The sequence below is a fragment of the Athene noctua genome, chromosome 1 (assembly GCF_965140245.1).
Source record: "Athene noctua chromosome 1, bAthNoc1.hap1.1, whole genome shotgun sequence".
Classification (NCBI taxonomy): Eukaryota; Metazoa; Chordata; class Aves; order Strigiformes; family Strigidae; genus Athene; species Athene noctua.
In genome coordinates this window covers 105460616-105480051 of record NC_134037.1, presented here as the reverse complement: position 1 = coordinate 105480051, position 19436 = coordinate 105460616, and the positions used below count along the sequence as shown (strand labels likewise).

General features: G+C 37.1%; 1 protein-coding gene across 7 annotated transcripts in view; it reads left to right on the top strand.

Annotated features, from left to right (window-relative positions):
- The window catches only part of USH2A (usherin), a 392395-nt gene that overhangs the window by 76858 nt on the left and 296101 nt on the right, over nucleotides 1-19436 (top strand). For all 7 annotated transcript variants that reach the window (XM_074897210.1, XM_074897211.1, XM_074897212.1 and 4 more), the window contains 6 exons: nucleotides 3330-3493; nucleotides 8689-8847; nucleotides 13239-13733; nucleotides 15454-15726; nucleotides 17223-17380; nucleotides 18674-18818. In XM_074897210.1, coding sequence (XP_074753311.1) covers nucleotides 3330-3493; nucleotides 8689-8847; nucleotides 13239-13733; nucleotides 15454-15726; nucleotides 17223-17380; nucleotides 18674-18818 — 1394 coding nt within the window. The remainder of the gene's footprint in view (nucleotides 1-3329; nucleotides 3494-8688; nucleotides 8848-13238; nucleotides 13734-15453; nucleotides 15727-17222; nucleotides 17381-18673; nucleotides 18819-19436) is intronic.

The window sequence follows — 19436 nt, the reverse complement described above, 5'->3', positions numbered from 1 at the left end:
TGTAGTGGCAAAGACATATCTGTCTTGGCACAATACCAGAAGAGAAGCAAAAGTTGTGACATGTAGAGACGGCGAGGCTTTAAAATTCTCCCAGTCTTAGGAATGCATATGTGAGCTGATTTATTATGTGAGGGGTTTGAGATAAAAGAGGAACTCCATGTTTTTTAATGTATTTTGGCTTATGAAGCAGGAAAATTTCCTTGGCAAGGAATTAGAAATACTGGGTGTTTGCAGCGATCTGAACAGATCTCTAATGGTTGTGGGCATTGGTACACATTTGAAATGCTTTACCTCTGTATTGTTTACTATAATGAACTAGTCAATGAACATCACAAATTGTTTATCTATCTATATATATATATCTTGACAGATTACTGTTTATGAAATCCATTTAGCAAGTGAGGTTTTCCCATAAGGATGAAAAATGAAGATTTTAAACAGATTGCTGGAGAGGCTCTAACTGCACCTAGAGAGTCAATGTAATAAAGGTTTCTCTATATTAATATTACAAAACCCATTTATCCTCACAAAATCAATATTGCAATTCATCTTGGCCTGACATTTCTCTTTCCATGTTTTAAAAGTCTGTTTTCCTTGATATATACAATTCTGTTTTAATAAAACTCACATGTATTTGACTCAGAGTATCTTGAAGAAGTAACATTTAACAAGAATGCTGAATATATTTTTTACATGATTAAAAGTTTCAAACAATTAGTTATTTTCTAAAAAATCCCTAATGGAACAAATTCTTAATCCTGACTGAAAAGCATGAACTATGCATAACAACAAAGGCAGTTCTAGTGTTCTGCAGTTTAAGGAAACAATGCATATTATTACACAAATATATGTGTAATGCTGTGGAACAGAATATGATGTCATGTATGCTGTTGTCTGCAGGATCTGGAGCCTAATTCAGTATAGGTGGAGGTAGGGAGCCTACACTTTTTCTAGAGGAAAATGCAACAAGCAGGAAGAAGCATCCCCACCCTGCCAGGCACTGAAAACTATTATTGAGATTGTATGTATATGAGTTTGATTGTCTCATGTGTGAATGATAATGAAAACTGGAATACTCAGGAGACACTTATTCGTAAGAGGTGCAGTAATATACAGGAGTGGTAAGAGAAGTTTGTCTTTTACTGTTTATCCATTGAGATGCTTTTGTTAGCACCTCTCCCCTCAACTAAATATGTACTAAATATTATCATGTAATTAAATTATGAAATAATAAAGTACTGTCTTACTGAGCAAATAATTCTGTCTTGTTTTTTTTTTTTTTTTTTCTCTAACTAAATTGGGTTTTTTAGTCATGATATTTAAGTAGTCTAAACAAAACCTCTATTTGAAGGGGGATTTGGATGCACTGTCTACAGATGAAAAGACTTAACACAGTTTGAAAAAATTGCCCTTTTCTCTTGACTATAAAAGAGAGCAAACTACAGTATAGTGGTTTCCAAGAGAGAATGTATTTTATTTATTCCCAAAAGGATATTAGTCCATAAAACAAATTTGCAGCTTATTTTGCAGCTTTAGCTTTTATCAGCCTTTTTAAGGGTGTTGAATGATTACCCAGGAGATCACACAGCATGAGCTGCTGTGGAGTAAAGGAACTGTAATACAGCAGAGCTCTGTAATGGGTAGCAAATGTATGTGAAGAGTTTTCTTAAACTTTTTTAAAAATCTGTCACATTTAATGTCTATTTCACTGATTATTGACCTCAATTTTAGTGTCCTAATGTGAAAACAGTTTCCACCCTCCCCTCCTCTCTCCCTTGCCTTAAAAAACCAATACCTAAACCGTAACTGAACTCACTTTTATTTCTGCCTACATATAGATAGAAAGAGATAGACCAAGGCGATGGTGATGACTGGGAAAATGGCCAAGTAACTTGTGTAAAGTCACCACCACCTATTTCCCTGGATCTGGTGAAACTGGACAAGGAAAGATCAGCAAAATATAAATCAACAACTCTTGTCTAATCTTAGGGTTACCAGAGCAAAGGGGACATGGCATTACTGTCTCTCCCTTGGAATTCTTCAAGGTCTTTTTGCTGCTTGATCATCTTGGGACCTAGCATCTGGAGTAATTTAAGATACCCTCAAGGCTCATGTTGCTTATGCCTGATAATCGGACTTTTCCAGCTGAAGGCAAGAGGAGTGAAGTGTAGATTGCCCAGTATGTTTTAGCTGCACTGTACAGTCCCACATTTTCTCCTGGTCCAGGTTTCTTCAAAACTCTTCTAGTCTGAAACAATTAAAATATAGTGAAATTACAATCTAAAGTACAAAGTTTAATTTGCCACTGTTGACTTTCTGTTAGGACTAACAATGGCATCCTGTATTGCAGTAGGTAGCAGAACAGTATTTACAGTAAGGAAAAAATTGCTTTGCTTAACTTCTAAGATGTTCCAAGTCTTTGAATATTTGCATAATCTGACATTGGTGTCCCTGCTGTAAATGAATATCAGTGGGGAAATACTATATCAGGTGAAAAACAAGTTGATCATGAGAGGTTTCACATGCAAAAGCCAAAGCATAAACTAATCCTGAAAGTACTCTAGTGATGCAAGAGAGATTTACAGAATTGAAATGTGTCATTTGTGTGATACCAATGCTTTTAAATTTTTTGTTCTTTTAAATTAGAATTTAATTCACACATTTAAATAAATATTAGTTATTTCATTTTTGTCCATCACCCTGCAAAGAGAATGTGCTTTCTGTTATAATATTTATATTTCTGCTATTTTGTTTCCTTTCACTGTTTTAATCTGAGGTTTTTTCCCTCACGGTTTTTGTCTTCATTCTCCTTTATTTGCAGTGTGTTATTTTTTTCAACTTCAAGTTGCCTTTGTGAACAAGAAATTATTAATTGACTTCTTTTTCAACAAAAGCCTTAGCTTCCTCTAAGTTTGAAGGTTGCACATTTTGTGCAGAAACCTATGAAAGTTACACATGTATCACTGAACTCTACAGTTCCGCAAGAAAGGTTTCAGGACTGAGTGCATAATGTGGTCATTACCAAACATTATTATCCAGTTTGTGTATTGATCAGTGTATATAAAAGCTATTTAGTTCTAAGGAGTTTTTGTCGAAATTAGAATATTATTCTAGCATTGAGATGTTAATGTTTATTTTTATAATAGGAACCTTTTTTGTAATTTTATTTTTTTGATCAGGCTAATAGATTTTTTTACCGTGTCTCACGCTACTGAACTGTTTATGATTTTTTAATTATGTTACCAAGAATCTTTTAAACATAACCCTACTGTGCTTAACTGAAGTGTTAATGTGTTTTGATCACTTCCTTGATTTGTTTTTGTTTATAGATGTCAGCACTGTAATTGTCATCCTGCAGGAGCCATTAGTGGAACTTGTCATCTTGTTACTGGACAGTGTGTTTGTAAACAATTTGTAACTGGCTTGAAATGTGACAACTGTGTTCCCGATGCTAGTAATTTGGATGTCCACAACCTGTTTGGCTGCAGTAAAAGTAAGTGGATGCTGGGTCTTAAAAGCATGTCTTTCAAATTAATGTTTTTTTATTGATTTAGTAAGTATTAGGTCAGCAGTACTAAAACTGGGTTTGACTAAACACCCCCCCACACCCCCCCCCCTCCCCACCCCACTATATTTTCCGGTCCCTAAACTTTGGGTGATTTTCATTGTGAGTATCTTAGGAGTGGTTTCTAGAGACGTAGAGAATGTTTTGTGTCATACACACAGCTAATGTTTGCAGTCTAACTCAGGGAAACGTAATGGCCCATAGTTCCCTTGCACTTCCCACCATGTTCTTTGTAGTGACCAATGCAGAGTTCACATTTTGGTCACACAAATGCAATAGTATTTGTGCAATTTACAGCTTAGCCCCCTTTCCTGCCATTGGCAGGACACAGGAGACCTGCCCTCAGAAGGTCTGAAGAACAGAAGGTTTGTTGAAGACCTGCTCCTGGTGATTAATTCAAAATCTGCTCCTCAGTGCAATGTAGCTTTGTCTTTTTCCTCTGGGGCTTTTTTTTTTTTTTTTTTTTTTTTTTTTTCAGTTGATTTGGGAAAATATGTGATGTGGTGTAATAGAGTGACATAAATTGACATGTGTGAGGTGGGGCTAATACCATGTTGTGGGTCAGATCATGAATTGTAATGAAACGCATTGCAATGGGTCATCTGCACTTCTGCCCTTGCAGTGAGTCTGGATACGAAGAGATGGCACAGTTTCAGCCTTTGTGTCATAATTAGTCAAAACTGAGTGTTCAAATTTGCTCACTAGTGCAAAGTCTCTAAGCTGGCAGGAATTTTAAAGAAGGAGGAAAAAATATATGTAATAAGAAAATTAAATTTTTAAGTTGTCTTCAAGTCAATGTTCAGAAAAGGTCTTTGGGGACATCATACCCTGCAATGCCAAACTGTGTGGACCTCAGCTAATTCTGAAAGAGTTGTATTACATTTTTGTGACACACCTTACTACCATACACAGTTAACAGTCCAGTCTTGGAAGTCATGTACCCAGTAAATGTGGTACTCTGTAGATGCTAATTGGTTATTTCTGTCAGCAGGCCTAATTAATAGTGGCCACACTTGTCCTACTGTGAGGGTTAGCTCAGGTAGCCATGTGTAATGCAACGACAGGGTTAGACATTCCCATTCTGGATCCTCTGTCAACATGTGTATTCTGCATAGGTATTTATATGTTATTTATCATTGTGATATATGCACACTATAGATTTGCAAGCAGAGATGTAAATGCCCAGAGTTTGTTTACAAGGACAGACAGCTCTCACTTTGATTCCAGTTTGCATTTCATTGTAAACCAGTTTAAATTTCAAATAATATGCATTGCAGAATGCACAGGGCTATAAATGGGATAGAACAAAGAGACTGATTTGTTTCCAAAGATGATTATTTTTCTCCTCAAAGTCTGGAAGCATTTAGATACTGTTTAGTTTTGTTTTTCCCCATACTCTTCTGTAGAAGGCATAGTATCTGTTCATCGTGTAGATAGTTGATTGGCTTGTTGTTTCTTAAAAAATGTAGGATGTTTCAAGTGAATGCATAATAATATATGGCATTTTTATGATGCTGTTCATCTTCAAAGTGCTTTACAAACATAAACCAACCTACTTATTTATGTTGGGATATACATTGGATAAAGGTCAATGGCAATTCAACTATAAAATTGATTAATAATAATATGACATAGATAAATAATATCATAGATTTTAGTTAGAAAAAAATACATCAGGCAGTATTCTAAATGACAAGTGGAGTCCTCTTCTGGACATAAGTGATATAGCAATTACAGTCTTGTGGTTGTTCATACCAAAATATTTTAAGTTGTTGCACAGATATGGAGCTGTGTCTAGCTTGATATTTGTGGTTATTTTCATTGCAGAACTGTATTTTGTTGACACATGCCATTACTAGTTGTAAGTGTTTTTCCAGGGAAGCAAACCTAAGTTGCTGTTGCTGTCCAGCTAAAATTCTTTATGGAAAAGACCTGTTTTCAATTCTTCTGCCCAACAATATCTTAGATGCTCCATAAAAAAATCTGAAATGCAATACTTTGCTGCTTTGCATTTTGAATGTGTAAGCAAATGTGTGGAAGCAGTATGTAATAGTGTGAGACTGAGAATGGAGAACGAAAAGTTGTGCTGGTAATTTTCTATGATTGCTCAGGTCTTGTAAGCATGTATTACATAAAGAGAAACTTTCAAAAATGCCAAAGGGATTTAGGAACACCTATTTCCTTTGATTCTCAAACTTTACTCCTGTAGACACTTTAGCATACATTCACTTCTTAACTCAGCTGAACTCAAAACCTCTAGATTGGCAGCAAAACAATCTATGCTTTCTAATCGGAGATGATTATGTGTTCTGTTCAATCCAATGAATCCTACAGATATTTTCTGCTGTTTCTTGGCTGAGAGACTGCAGTAGAAGCAAAGCTTTTCATTAGCTTACTCAAAGAGCTTCACTCACATTTTAGATTTGTGTTAAAAACCTGCATATAATGTGACCCACTGATGTTGGTGTAAGTCTCTAGGCCTATCACTTGTGTGGCTTGAGGTCCTCATGCTGTTTTCTCTCTGCAACCTCACTCTTTGCTTCTTGTCTCCTGTTAACTTGGCTGAACGGATTCTGATAATTAACTTTTGGTGAGTTGTATATATTAAGCAAATATCCACGTAATGAAGATGATTATAAACAGAAGGAGAAAAATAAAAAGAAAAAACACATGTTTCAAATGATATTTTTCTATAATGCTTAATTCAAAGGAAAAAAACTTACTGAGTGCTTCTGGATCCAGCTTCTGGTAGCCTACTCCATATGCTGATTTCTGTACTGCCCTCAGCTATTCTCACTCTGGAGCAAAATGTTTTCCTCTAGATCCACAATCGTTTGTTTTTCCCTCCCTTGGTAAAGAGGGTAGAGAAATGGCACAGTCTGCTTTTGAGTCAAGCTAAAGCTATTGCAATTACTAGCTGCCAAACCAGACCAGTTGTCTTCTGTGTTAATGCACGGTGTACTAAGGGACAGAGTGCTTTCCTTAGTGTAACAGGCTGGTGGGAGATCTCCTAACAGGATATGGACTCATGCTCTGACTTGAATAATAACATAAATATAGAATCATAGAATCATTTATGTTGGAAAAGACCTTTAAGATCATAGAATGGTTTGGGTTGGAAGGGACTTTAAAAATCATTCCGTTCCAAGCATCCTGCCATGGGCAGGGACACCTTCCACTAGACCCGGTTGCTCCAAGCCCCATCCAGCCTGGCCTTGAACACTGCCAGGGAGGGGGCAGCCACCACTGCTCTGGGCAACCTGTGCCAGTGTCTCACCACCCTCACAGTGAAGAATTTTTTCCTTATACCTAATCTAAATCTACCCTCTTTCAATTTAAAACCATTACCCCTCATCCTATCCCTACACTCCCTGATAAGAAGTCCCCCCGCATCGTTCCTGTCGCCCCCTTTAAGTACTGGAAGGCCGCTATAAGGTCTCCCCAGAGCCTTCTCTTCTCCAGGCTGAACAACCCCAACTCTCTCAGCCTGTCCTCACAAGGGAGGTGCTTCAGCCCCCTCATCATCTTCATGTCCCTTCCCTGAACCCGCTTGAACAGGTCTGTGTCGTTCTCATGTTGGAGGCCCAGAGCTGGAGGTGGGGGTCTCACAAGATCAGAGTAGAGGGGGAGAATCCCCTCCCTCAACCTAAAGCCCAGGACATGGTTGGCTTTCTGGGCTGTGAGTGCACACTGCTTACACATAGTCAGTTTTCCATCCACTGCTACTCCCAAGTCTTTCTCCGCAGGGCTGCTCTCAATCCACTCCTTGCCCAGCCTGTATTTGTGTTTGGGATTGCCCTGACCCATATGCAGGACTCTGCACTTGGCCTTGGTGAACTTCATGAGGTTTGCAGGGTCCCACCTCTCCAGCCTGTCCAGGTCCCTCTGGATGGCACATCCCTTCCCTCCAGCCTGTCGACTGCACCACACATCTTGGTGTTGTCAGCAAACTTGCTGAGGGTGCGCTCAATCCCACTGTCCATGTCACCAACAGAGATGTTAAACAGTGCCAGTACCAACACTGACCCCTGAGGAACACCACTAGTCCCTGCTCTCCTCTTGGACATCGAGCTGTTGACCACAATTGAGTGCAACCATCCAGCCAATTCCTTATCACCGAGTGGTCCATCTGTCAAATCCATGTCTCTTCAATTTAGAGATAAGGGTGTCAGGTGTGACAGTGTCACATTGTTTGCACAAGTCCAAGTGTCCATATTGTCAAGTCCAACCATAAAAATGTATGTTTATGTGCATGTGTATGTTTATGTATATGTGTATATGCATATAAAGTTTAATTTCTGAGTAATAGCCGTTATCTTAGGACCATGGTCATACAGTTGAATTACAAAAGAGACATGGGAGGGACTTTGAGTCTCTTTCTGAAAATGTGAGACTCTGGCTTGTGAACTTCAGGTTTGTTTTTCTATTTACTGATACTGGTGGAATTAAGTAGCTCATTTCCCAAAGTTAATGGAGGTGATAGCAGAGTAGTATTTTGGTAAATAAGAATCTCAAGCTGATTTTTTTTAAATGTTAGACACCTCGCTCTCATTGATTTAAATTTCATTGGAAACAAATGGAAGTGAATTGCCTAAATAACCTTCAAAATTTGCCCCTTTATGTTTTTTGTCATTTGATTAAGTAGGCTTGTTGTAACACTTCGGTAAAATTTGTAGTTAGTTGGACTTTGTGTTTCTATTCTATTAGAGGAAGTTATGTCTGGCCTATGCTAAAATGGAATGAATCCTCTGAAAAAATAAATTATAATTGAACTATAGACTTCAATAATGTGACCAGATAAACATGTTCCCATTTTATATGTATTTAGATTAATATTTATATTGAACTGCAGTGTACTTGCTTTAATTTAGAGGGGAAAGGAGGATTAAATTTATTTGTCATTTGTTTAAATGTATAAATTTGTTTCATGTACTTGAATAAAAAACTTTGTTGGAGAGCATTTAGATGGATTAGTTTAGTCTATTTATGTCTTGTGTGGGTGACTGTATGTTTACTCAACATTTTTTCTCTGAAGAAATCTTAGCAGTTTCTTTGCATTTTTAAATTTGTGTGATTATTGATTACCTTCTCTTTTATATCCTCTGTTTTTCTGTATGTTTTAGCTCCATTCCAGCAACCTCCTCCTACAGGAGAAGTTGTCAATTCCTCTGTTATCAGTCTTTCATGGAGTTCCCCCGACTCTCCAAATTCTAACAGGCTTACTTACCAGCTGTATAGGGATGAGATTGAAATTTATACAACTGAAGACTACCACCCTTATAGTAAGTATTTATAGTAAGATGACATCAAAGATTTTGTGTGTTTGTGTACATATCTATATGCATTTTTTCTTAATTATTTATTGTTTCTGTCATTATCATTCTCTGGTTTTGAATACATCATTCTGTTTTTCTTTAGTGAGTTACTGTTTTGTGTTATTAATTCTGCTTGAAAGAAATGAATACCCCAGTCTAACATCTGGCAGACTGTCACCCAAAATGGCTGATAATTTTTTACTTTTTAACCTGAAAAACTTTAAAATTGACTCAGCAAAAGCATTCCCTGTGAATATACACAGGCTCCAAAATCTAAAAGAGGCGAAGTCTCAGATAAAGAATTAGGGTGAGTGGAATAGACCATAATGTGCTTAAACTCCTTTTTTCATCCTCCTGGTTTTAAACTGTTAACAGATTAGGAAAGCTTTTTGTGGCTTCTAACTTTTAGCACCTTCTGTTAAGCTCTCAGTGTAGCTCCTGATTTGCCTTTAACAGCACCACTTCTCTCATGTTGAGGCTTGCAAAGGGATCCTCAGAAGTCAGTCCTCAAGGATTTGACACCGTCCTAGCTGGAAAGACCATTTTGCGCTACTATCGATCCTCTTATCAAAGAAAAGGAGATGGATTTGGATACTGTTTTTATGTATATATGACACACAAGTGGGGTTTTTTTAAGTCAGGTGTGGTTTAATGCCACTAAGGTTTACTTTCTGTTCTAGCAGCTTCTTTAGTTTATTGTATTTTCATACCGATAAAACATTAATATTTTGTAGCAGTTGAGTCTTTCTAATTATTGACGTGTACCCTGGAAGAAAAATACTCAAACGCTATTAATCAGTGGAAGCACAAATCCTTTGAAATGCACATAACAGTTTTGTGTTCTGGTGCATGCTGCTGTCTTATAGTTGACTATTTTGTGACTTATGTTCTGAATTTAGATACTCCGCAGTACATACCATGAGGAAAGGTATGCGACCCTATGCAAGCATGGGGTTAAGTGATGGATCGGAGAGAAAAAAACATTATGAAAAAGTTTAGAGAGCTAATAGCAAATATTCCAATTCCTTAATTTGGTTTTAAAGCCTAACTTAAGTAATAATATGAATTAATTTTAAAGGAACAGCTCTTAGACTTTGTTGTCATAAATTTTTTGTTAATAATGTACTTGAAACTGAATGCATTGTTGGGGATTTTGTTTCATGACTGTACCTACCTACTTTGTAGAAAGTGAAAAATTCTGAATGTATTTAGCTGGATAATAAGACATTAGCATGTTTCTATTTAACAAAACATTATTTTGTAAAAACATAAATTTGGTTTCAAAAGACGTTTTTGACATTTCCTGGCAATCTCCCTAATTAATGATGTGAAATCATCTGCTTGTGTTTGAATATCATGAATATGTTGTTAATGCTGTCAGAACTTTTGATAATGTTACTTTTTTTCTGAGTATAGTGTGGAATTTATAATGCTTATGAAACGCCTCAAGAGTGCAACTGGATGAACATTATCTTACAACTAAATGAGAATTTTATAGAAACATTGAACTTCCTAAGGAAAACTAAGAATAATTTTCTGAATCGGCCTGGTGATCTGGCTGATAGTATTGCAGAATGCCCAATTAAAATAATGTTTTTCTAACTGCTTTGGGAAACCAGAGGCTCATGAGATACCAATCCTTGTCTTGAGGATAAAATTAAATACTTGCCCTAAAATCTGAAAAAAACCCCAAAGTTACTTACAATTCCACCTCCAATTCATGTTGATTCTAATTATTTATAAATGTAGCTGAATCTATGGTGGAGTTGTTCACCTGAGGAATGTAGAACCTTCTGCTTTTTGGCTTTATCCAATTTTATCTAGCCTATATTCCTATTAAAATAAAGTTAACATCTGGTTATCAGGTGTTCCATCAATACCAAATGAACTTTCTTGTAATGTTGAGATGGTGCTGATTACTTTTCTGGCAGACAATATCAGCGTTCTGGGTGATCTTCCTCTTCTGATCCCTGTACTTGAAAAGAGGAAAGTAATGTGCTTGCTGTCAATATTAGACCTGGGTCCCTAGAGTCTGGGTTGGCCCTAGAGTCTGGGTCTGTTCTAAAGGCTGGGTTTTGGGGTTGGTTGGTTGTAGAGCTACAGTGGTGTTGGTGCAGTTGTTTCAGAGCAGGCATGAATTCTGGAGTTGGCAGTTTGGTAGGGGGCAGTTTGAGATCATGTTCTAGCTTGCTTGTTGGTTCTAGATTGCGTTCTAGTTTGCTTGCTTGTTCCAGAGCAGGATCATGGTTTAGCTCACTTGTTGGTTTGGGACCATGCTCTAACTCTAGCTTGCTTGTTGTTTCAGGACTTTTTCTTGGTTCTTGAGCACGTTCTATCTCACCTCATAGTTCCAGATCATGTTCTAGCTTTCTTATTGGTTCTAGATTTGTTCCAGTTTCATGGCTGGTACCAGAGCAGGATCATGGTTTAGCTAGCTTGTTGGTTCAGGACTATGGTCTAACTCCAGCTTATTTGTTGGTTCAGGACCTTTTCTTGGTTCTTGAGTGTGTTCTATCTTGCCTCACAGTTCCAGATAACTGGTTGATCTAGATAATTTTCTAGTTTGCTTGTTGGGTCTAGATTGGGTTCCAGGTCAGCATATGGTTCTAGAGCAGGGTTGGGTTCGGGGGAGAGAGGTCTCAGAATCTAGTTCAGGGGGTACTGCTGTTTTGTCATCTCATGAGGATTTGTGGTACTTGCCGATACTAGCATGCTGTCTTGGTGTTTTGTTTTTTTTTTTTCTTTCTTATTTTCTTCTTTCTTCTTGTGTGCTTTTTTCTTCTTGGTGTCTCTTGATTTGAAGGCCCATAGGATGAGGGTCCTATCATCCCATTAAGCGCAGCTCTCCCAGGTTTTTAGCACACTGACTCACACTGCCTCTGTGGCCATTGAAGAATGGTGACAAAATTGGAAACCGGACACATGGCAAGCTCCTACTTGCTGGTGTCCTTCACAGCAACTAGTTTTCAGGCTCCTGCTCAAAGGATTCTTGCCAGCCTGTCCAAGAATCTTGTCTAACACTTGTCGAATTGGCTTTGGTACCCACTCTTGTGCCTAGAAGCGCTTCAGCCAGGGCAGCTGAAAAAGGGCTCAACAATTCTACAGTACACTAGAGTTCTTGCACCCGCAATTGCAAACAGCACGCTAACCCAAAAGCTGAGGAAACAGCTGAATCTTGCCAGCAAAACTGAAATCTGCTGCATCGCTTGCCTGCTGGCTACCAATTCACAAGGATGTCACGATAACTATTGCTGACACTGGCAGAGCTGTTCCCTAACCTTGCCTGAAGTGCCAGGGTTTGAGAGGCATGAAGGTGAGATTACCCGGTCTCTGTATTGCTGGACTCCAGCAATAAGTTTGCAATTGCCATAGGTAGTTGAAGTGCTGTAAGCATTTATTATGCTGACACTGCTGCTTTTGTACTACAGTGTCAAGTGTTAAATGTCTAGCAATGCTCATAATTTTGTGATCCTCTTCTTGAAGTTCTGTTCAGGGCTGGCTTGCCAGTAGAGATATACAGAGGGGACTTAGAAATGTCTGTTCTCTCTCCATTTGCTTCGTGCTCTAGCATGTAATATATTACTCACTGTTCACTACCTTTTTAAGGCAAAACAATGTATGGTGGTATGATTGTACATAAATTCATATTGTGCTCTAATGACTGCTGCTGGAATATACCCAGGAGCTATTCATGGTCATCGCTACTAAAAAGCTGCTAAAAAGCTCTCTAGACTAATGGAAGGTAAGGGGCAAGGAAGGTAAATACAGACTTTGGACATACTTTTTAATAATTATTTGCACTTCTGTTTCACTTTTCATCCACGATTGAGTGCTTTACAAATGAACTATTAAGCACTATTTTAGAAGACAGGAAGTGAAAGCACAGAAAGATGAAATTTTTGGTTTTACACTATGAAATGAAGCAACAACAAAGGTGTGAAAATTTACGGAATGTTGTGGAGTGTTTTCCTAAATCAGATCCACTAATATTGATGCTGATTTACATTTGAAGTAATTTCTAAGCAAAGGAGGAATATGAAGATAATTGTATTAATCTTGTTCATGATTAAAGCAAGAACCTGTGAGAAATCCAGTGGAAAAATGATTTTTCTCGTGATGCCAATGTGCAGTGGAAGATGATAAAGGGAAAAGGGGAGGGTTTTTTTCCCCTGTTAAAAAAAAAAAAAAAAAAAAAAAGTTGAGGAGTTACGATGTTCTTAATGATCTCAAGAAGAGCATGCAAATTGAATAAATATCTTATGTCTTGGATTAGGGCTAGAAAGACTTTAAGTATGCAAATTAAGATGGTTTTTAATGTGTTAGACTGATACAATTTTCTTCTCACCTCTTTGTTTTAGGTGTTCAGACCTTTACTGATACCATGTTATCTCCGTATACCTTCTATTCCTATTACATTCAAGCCAGCAATGTTCATGGTTTTACAAAAAGTGCATCAGTGACATACAGAACACCGTCTGGGATGCCTACAGGAAGCTTGCATTTAAATCCTGTATTTCCTGTTAGTCACCACTCTGTTTTACTTTATTGGACAAGCCTCTCCAATGACTCTGGGCCCATAGAGAAATACATTTTGACGTGTACTCGCTTGGTTGATCTTCAGCCTTGTGGTCAGTATGAAGGCTTAAAAACTTCAGCAATTATTTGGAATCTCATTCCGTTTACAAAGTATGTTTTTTCTGTGCAAGCTTGTACTAGTGGAGGCTGCTTAAAGAGCCAGCCAGTAACAGTAATTACTGCACAAGCTCCTCCAGAAGGGCTACAGCCACCGGTAATAGAAACCATCAGCTCTACAGAACTGGCTGTGGAATGGTCACCACCTGAGAATCCAAATGGTAGGACATTGTATTTCCTTTTGTAAGTGAAGATTTTGCAAAGGAATAGCAACATTTTCTCAAATCTGGTTAGAATATCCTTATCCATGTGACAAACTGAGAATGAAGGCATTGTCTTAATTTGCCTGTCTGCCGTTAAACATATCCTCAGAGTCTGTTTTATTTTTTTGGAGTTCAGAATTCCAAGTGAATGTGTTTGGTCCAGGATTTAGCCCATAGTGGCATCTGCTGCAGCAAAAATCACATTTATAATTAAGCATTTACAGTAAAATTAATTTTTTCCTAATTTGCCAGATCGCCTAGTTCAGACAGATGTGGTGATATTGCCAGACAAAGAATAAATAAGCAGGTAACAGTTATGGAAAAAAAAAAAATCTAAGAATTAACAGAGAAGTCTGTTTTTAAAACCATCCGTCATGTGTAGTAACTAATTCTATTACCCGTATAACTTTATTAGGGATTAGGCGATTGCCAAGAGTTGCTGGTCTAACTTGTGTAATAATATTTTAGGTTTTTGAAACTGAGAACGCAGCTGTTGTAGGATACTTTTGTAATGCCACAGATTTTACTGGTAAACATTTTATCTTTTAGTATATGAACAGTGGAGTTTTGTGAACTTGCACTTACATGCATTTGTGCATGTGAAAACAAGCATTTTGATCTGCTCACAAAATGGGCATCTGTGTATTGGGGGCTCAGCTTTCTCTCTGAACATCTTATTTGCCAGTTATTACCAGATTAGACAGGAAGAATGCCCACACAAGAATGACTGTATGTATTTAGAGGGGCAGTTCCTACAATGCAGACCATGTTATTTGCTGTTAGGGACACCTCAACCTCTAGCATATACTCTTCACAGTTTACTCTGTAGCCATTATATGCATGTAATGGCCAGCACAGGAAGATTTAAGCAATACTCTTATGTTTCTTTTGATGTCTGGTCAGTTTTCCTGGTCTTAACAAAAACAAAGAGAGAAGAAACTGTTTCTCCCAAGCAACCTCTCCAGCTGTGTGCATGAATATAGCCCCAAAATATATACATTATGTGTTAATTAACCATCTCCTGGTTTTGCCATGTCTCTCATCTTTTCTATTTGGGAAATCTCCAGTCAGCTTTCTTGCAGTCTATTCTTACGGTTAAACTGCTTCCATGATCCAACCTAGATCATGTATCACTTCATACCACAGTACTGAAGCTTGGTTTTTTTTCCAAAGTGTTGAGACCTTCCTACGTACATGATAGGTTTATGTTGGTAGAAAACAGACACACACACACACACACACATATCTCCTATCCCATAGTATGTTCTAAAAGGTTAGTGTTAAACAGTCACTCAAGAATTCCCTACCCATTGTGTAAAAAAAAAAAAAAAAAAAAAAAATTTAAATATCCCTCTGAAAATCAGAGGCCTTTATTAATTTCCAGGAATACATGATCAGAACTTCAGGATATTATTTTCTAGGGCAGGTACTAGAATTCATGCTGTAATCCAGCCATTTATTTTCAAATCCCAAAATTGCATCATGGAGGGGAAAATAAACAGTATAATGCAAGAAATGCCAAAGGGATGAAAATAGCAGAAATGAGGAAAATTTCCAATGCTTTATTTCCTATGATGTTGTTTAATTAATTAATTAACTATATTGGCATTGGTATTTTAGGTAGAACTCCAGAAATCGTTAAAATGCACTGATTTTTCTGGTTTCCTTTTTTCTCTAGGCATAATTATAAGATATGAACTGTACATGAGAAAAAAATTAAAAGCACCTGGGAACTTTCTGCCTCCAGAAATTCGTATTTTCCAAAGCAGTGGGTGGCTCAGTCCTCAACCAGTTATAGAGTCTCCTAATGAAAATGCTCTGGCTCCACCACAGACCAGTACCACAGTCACTGATCTGGAGCCATTCACAGAGTATGAATTTTATGTGCTAGCAGTAAACATGGCAGGTAGCGTATCCTCAGACTGGATATCAGGACAAACAGGAGAGGCTGGTAAGTATTGGTCTGAATTTGTTTGATACAAATTAAAGAAAAACTAAATTAGGAGGCATTCTTTTTTGTTTTTGTTTTTTTTTTTTTTCCCCAAGAAAATGTGTCTAGTGATGATTCAAAGAGGGACAGATTCTCATTTTTTAACTAATTAAAGATAGGACAGATTATCTTAGCATGTCAGGCAAAAAATTTCTTCACCATGAAATCATATTGTTGAAAATAATCCCTGTCAAATCAAAATTTCAAAACTACAAGGTTGCAAAATCTCCCAAGCAGTGTTTGAAATCTCCACTGTTTCCCCACTTGTTATTTATATGTTCTTTAAAGGGAGAAAACATGAAAAAAAAAAAAAATTAGTTTTGTCACAAATGTATTAATGGTGTGAATCTGGATTGTTATCCAAGAAGGTACATATAATCAGAAAAGAGGTTCTAATGAGTTTTCCTGAACTGAGGCTTTGATTTTTTAGCAAGCATTTTTTTAAAGAATTTGAGAGGGTTACCTTTTCCAGAGTATAGTGCTTGAAACTTTTCATACTCTTTTATGAAGGCCAAGTGTCATAATATGGACTATTGTTTTCAGAAGTTTAACCAGTTCACAATGGCTCTTACTATGACTCTTCTGTTCAGATTTTCAAAAGGGCTTGCCACTTGACGTAATATTTGAAATAACAGCTATGTATTTCAATGCTTTTATGAGAAATCTAATTTTTTCAGGCTGATAGAGCCTATGTTTTACAATTAAACATTGCTGTTACATCACTGATGCTTTTGTTTGCTGTTAGCTTGAAAATCACAGTCATTTGCTTCTGCAAAACAACAGGCTAAACTAATTCCCCTTCCAAAACGAGTCTTTGTGCTTATCTGTTCTTAAATACTATATGTTATAAAAGTGTTAAATTGTATTTGGGAAGAGGTCCATTAGTGTGGTTGCTGGTACATAGCAGAAGTGCTATGAGTTGGTATCCTATTATTACAGAGTAATCAGGTGGGGATTTAGCTGCAGTGCAAACAATCCTTTTACAGATTTACTACTGAAGACAGGGGAACTGTTTTGTAAGAAGTGAGAGACATGTTAATTTCAAACTGGCCTAGCAAACAAAATTGCTTTTAAGATGCTGAAGTATTGAACACTTTTTGCTTTTATCAGTTTTTTCCCAGGTTGCATGAAGTTTTTCTTCAAGACCTTTTCATTTGTATGTACTTTCCTACCTGCTACAGGGATTAGGACTTAGTGTTGATTAGTATTTGAAGACAGTCAAAGTTTTATTCTGAGTTCATGGCCAGAGTAGAAAACAGGAGACTGATGGGTGTCGTACTTTTTATGTACTATCAAAATAATATGAAAATTCCAGTTAGACTTGTAAATAATGTTAAAATAAAGTGAAAACAAAAAACCCAAAAAAGATTGTCTGAAATGTGTTACAAATACAATGAGAAAGCTTGCATTACACACATTGCTCACTTATGAATGTTATTATATTAATTTTATTTCAGCCCCACTGTTCATGCCATCTCCACTGGTATTCCCTATTTCACCATATTCCCTCAATGTGTCATGGGAAAAACCTGAAGATAATTTAGCAAGAGGAGAAGTGATGGGATACAGCATCAGTTTGATGACTGAGCAAAGGTTCTTGCCACCGTTTTCCCAGGTATTGTTAGTTACATTAAGTTTTTCCTAACTGGAAATAGTAAAATTGATAAAGCCTGATGTCCTCCTTGATGTTGTGATAAATTTTTACCCTGATCTGCTGTATATTCTCTGATCTAACTTTTTCACCTATCAGTTTGTCTTGAGTGCTCTGTAATGTTATAGACTACTTCTAGGTTTAACATTGTATTCCTGAGCTCGCTTGTTTTCAGTAGTGGTTGAGATTCAAAATTAGGAGGAGTGAGAATGAGCAACAAGATTTAAATTACCTTGATCTTTGCATGTTCTGATTCTGTATTATTGCTATATTTGCTGATATGCTTAAAGCCATGTTGTGTTGTAGGAATCTACATTTTCATTAAGAAGGTACCTGTCTGGCTTCCTTGGATAATGGACAAATCTTTGAAGTAGGGAAACCTAAAATAGCAGAAAACCATCTTTATGAAGTCTAAACATGTGATTTGAAAATAGTGTTGTAATTTTTGAGTGACTGGGTTTGGCAAACAAATACCATAGCAGTAGTAGTAGGCTAAAAGCTTAGGAATGAACAAAGAAATGTGGTAGGTAATCAGAATATGGGAGTGTATCTAGTGCTCTGACATTGTGTTTCTCATTTCAGAGCTGATTTTGTCTTTCAGTGGTACCACAGATGGGCCTCAGTTTATTTGTCTATGAAGTGGGGATACTATTGCTCCTGGGGCTGTTGTAACAACACACGAATGCAGATTGCTTCTGGTCACAGACTCGCAAGATTTTTCAACTAAATAAACATCTGATAAAGAAGCTATCTAAAATACAAGAGTTCATTCATTTCTATTCTCTCTGATAGCTTAAAGAACTGTTAAAGTAAAGCAGACTCAAATGTCTGTAGGTATTAGTTATTCCCCTCCCTCCTAATGCCCGTTAATAATGTCACTCATTCAATGGTGGTCAGATTTCACCACTTAATAGTGTCATCTTCGTCATCTGGGTTGTAGCTGTGCTGTTTGTAGTGATAACTGCACCACCACACAGTTTTATGAGGCAATAACTTTGTTTCCTCATTTATCCACTCAGGAACTGGCTTATTACCTCATAAAACAGTGTGATGGGAAGTATTATCACCTAAATCCTAACTTGTTCAGCTTCTCCAAAATAATTCTCTCCCTCACTTGGTCTTTGCAGACTTTTCCACGTCTAAATAAAGGAATCTGCAAATTCAGAGACAAGCTTCTTATTAGTGAACATGTCATCAATTAATATGAATGAAATTATTATTAACCAACTGTCATCTTCCAATCTGTTTTCTTTGCAGGTTTTGCATATAGCTGAGGCTCATGAGCTATCCTATGTAGCGACGGGATTAAAACCTTACAGGACGTACAACTTTACTGTTACTCTCTGCAATCAGATTGGTTGCGTAACCAGTGAGCCAGGCATGGGGCAAACCTTGGCAGCTGGTAAGGAAACAATCTGCATCGAAGTTCAAAGCTGACACACAGTTTACTAATGAATACTATTAAGATGATCATAGTTTGATGCACAGTGACAGGGATAGGTGTTGTATTAATACAAAGTGACTTGCTTAATTATTATTTGTTTATCTTGACAGATTAAAACCAAAATGTTTTCAATGAATGTTTAAGGTACGCTGTTATGACAATAGGATTTGTGTACTGCTCTCTCAATTGCAAGTTATGGATATGGTTATTTTTGTTCCTGTTTATTTAAACAGTAAATGTACATAAATGTGGCTGAACCCATTAATTCATTTATGCTGCTAAGAAGTTGTTAATTTGTTGTTGGGTTTTTTTAGTGTGTGTGTCATGTTTCCATGACAGGGCATATAAAATGCACATGCTGTGCCAATGCCTGGCTTAACCCATGAAGGAGGAGTTTCATGGTTTTTGTGTTAAACCCTAACATATGTACATAGTATATTTATGTGTCTAAGTGGGAAGAGAAATACATGCTTTAGGTCTACTCTTTTGAAAATGCTTTTTGTTTAGCCCCTGAGATTTATGAGATTTTGCTTTGTAGATATGTATACTCACACTTTCCTAGAGAAATATTGCTTA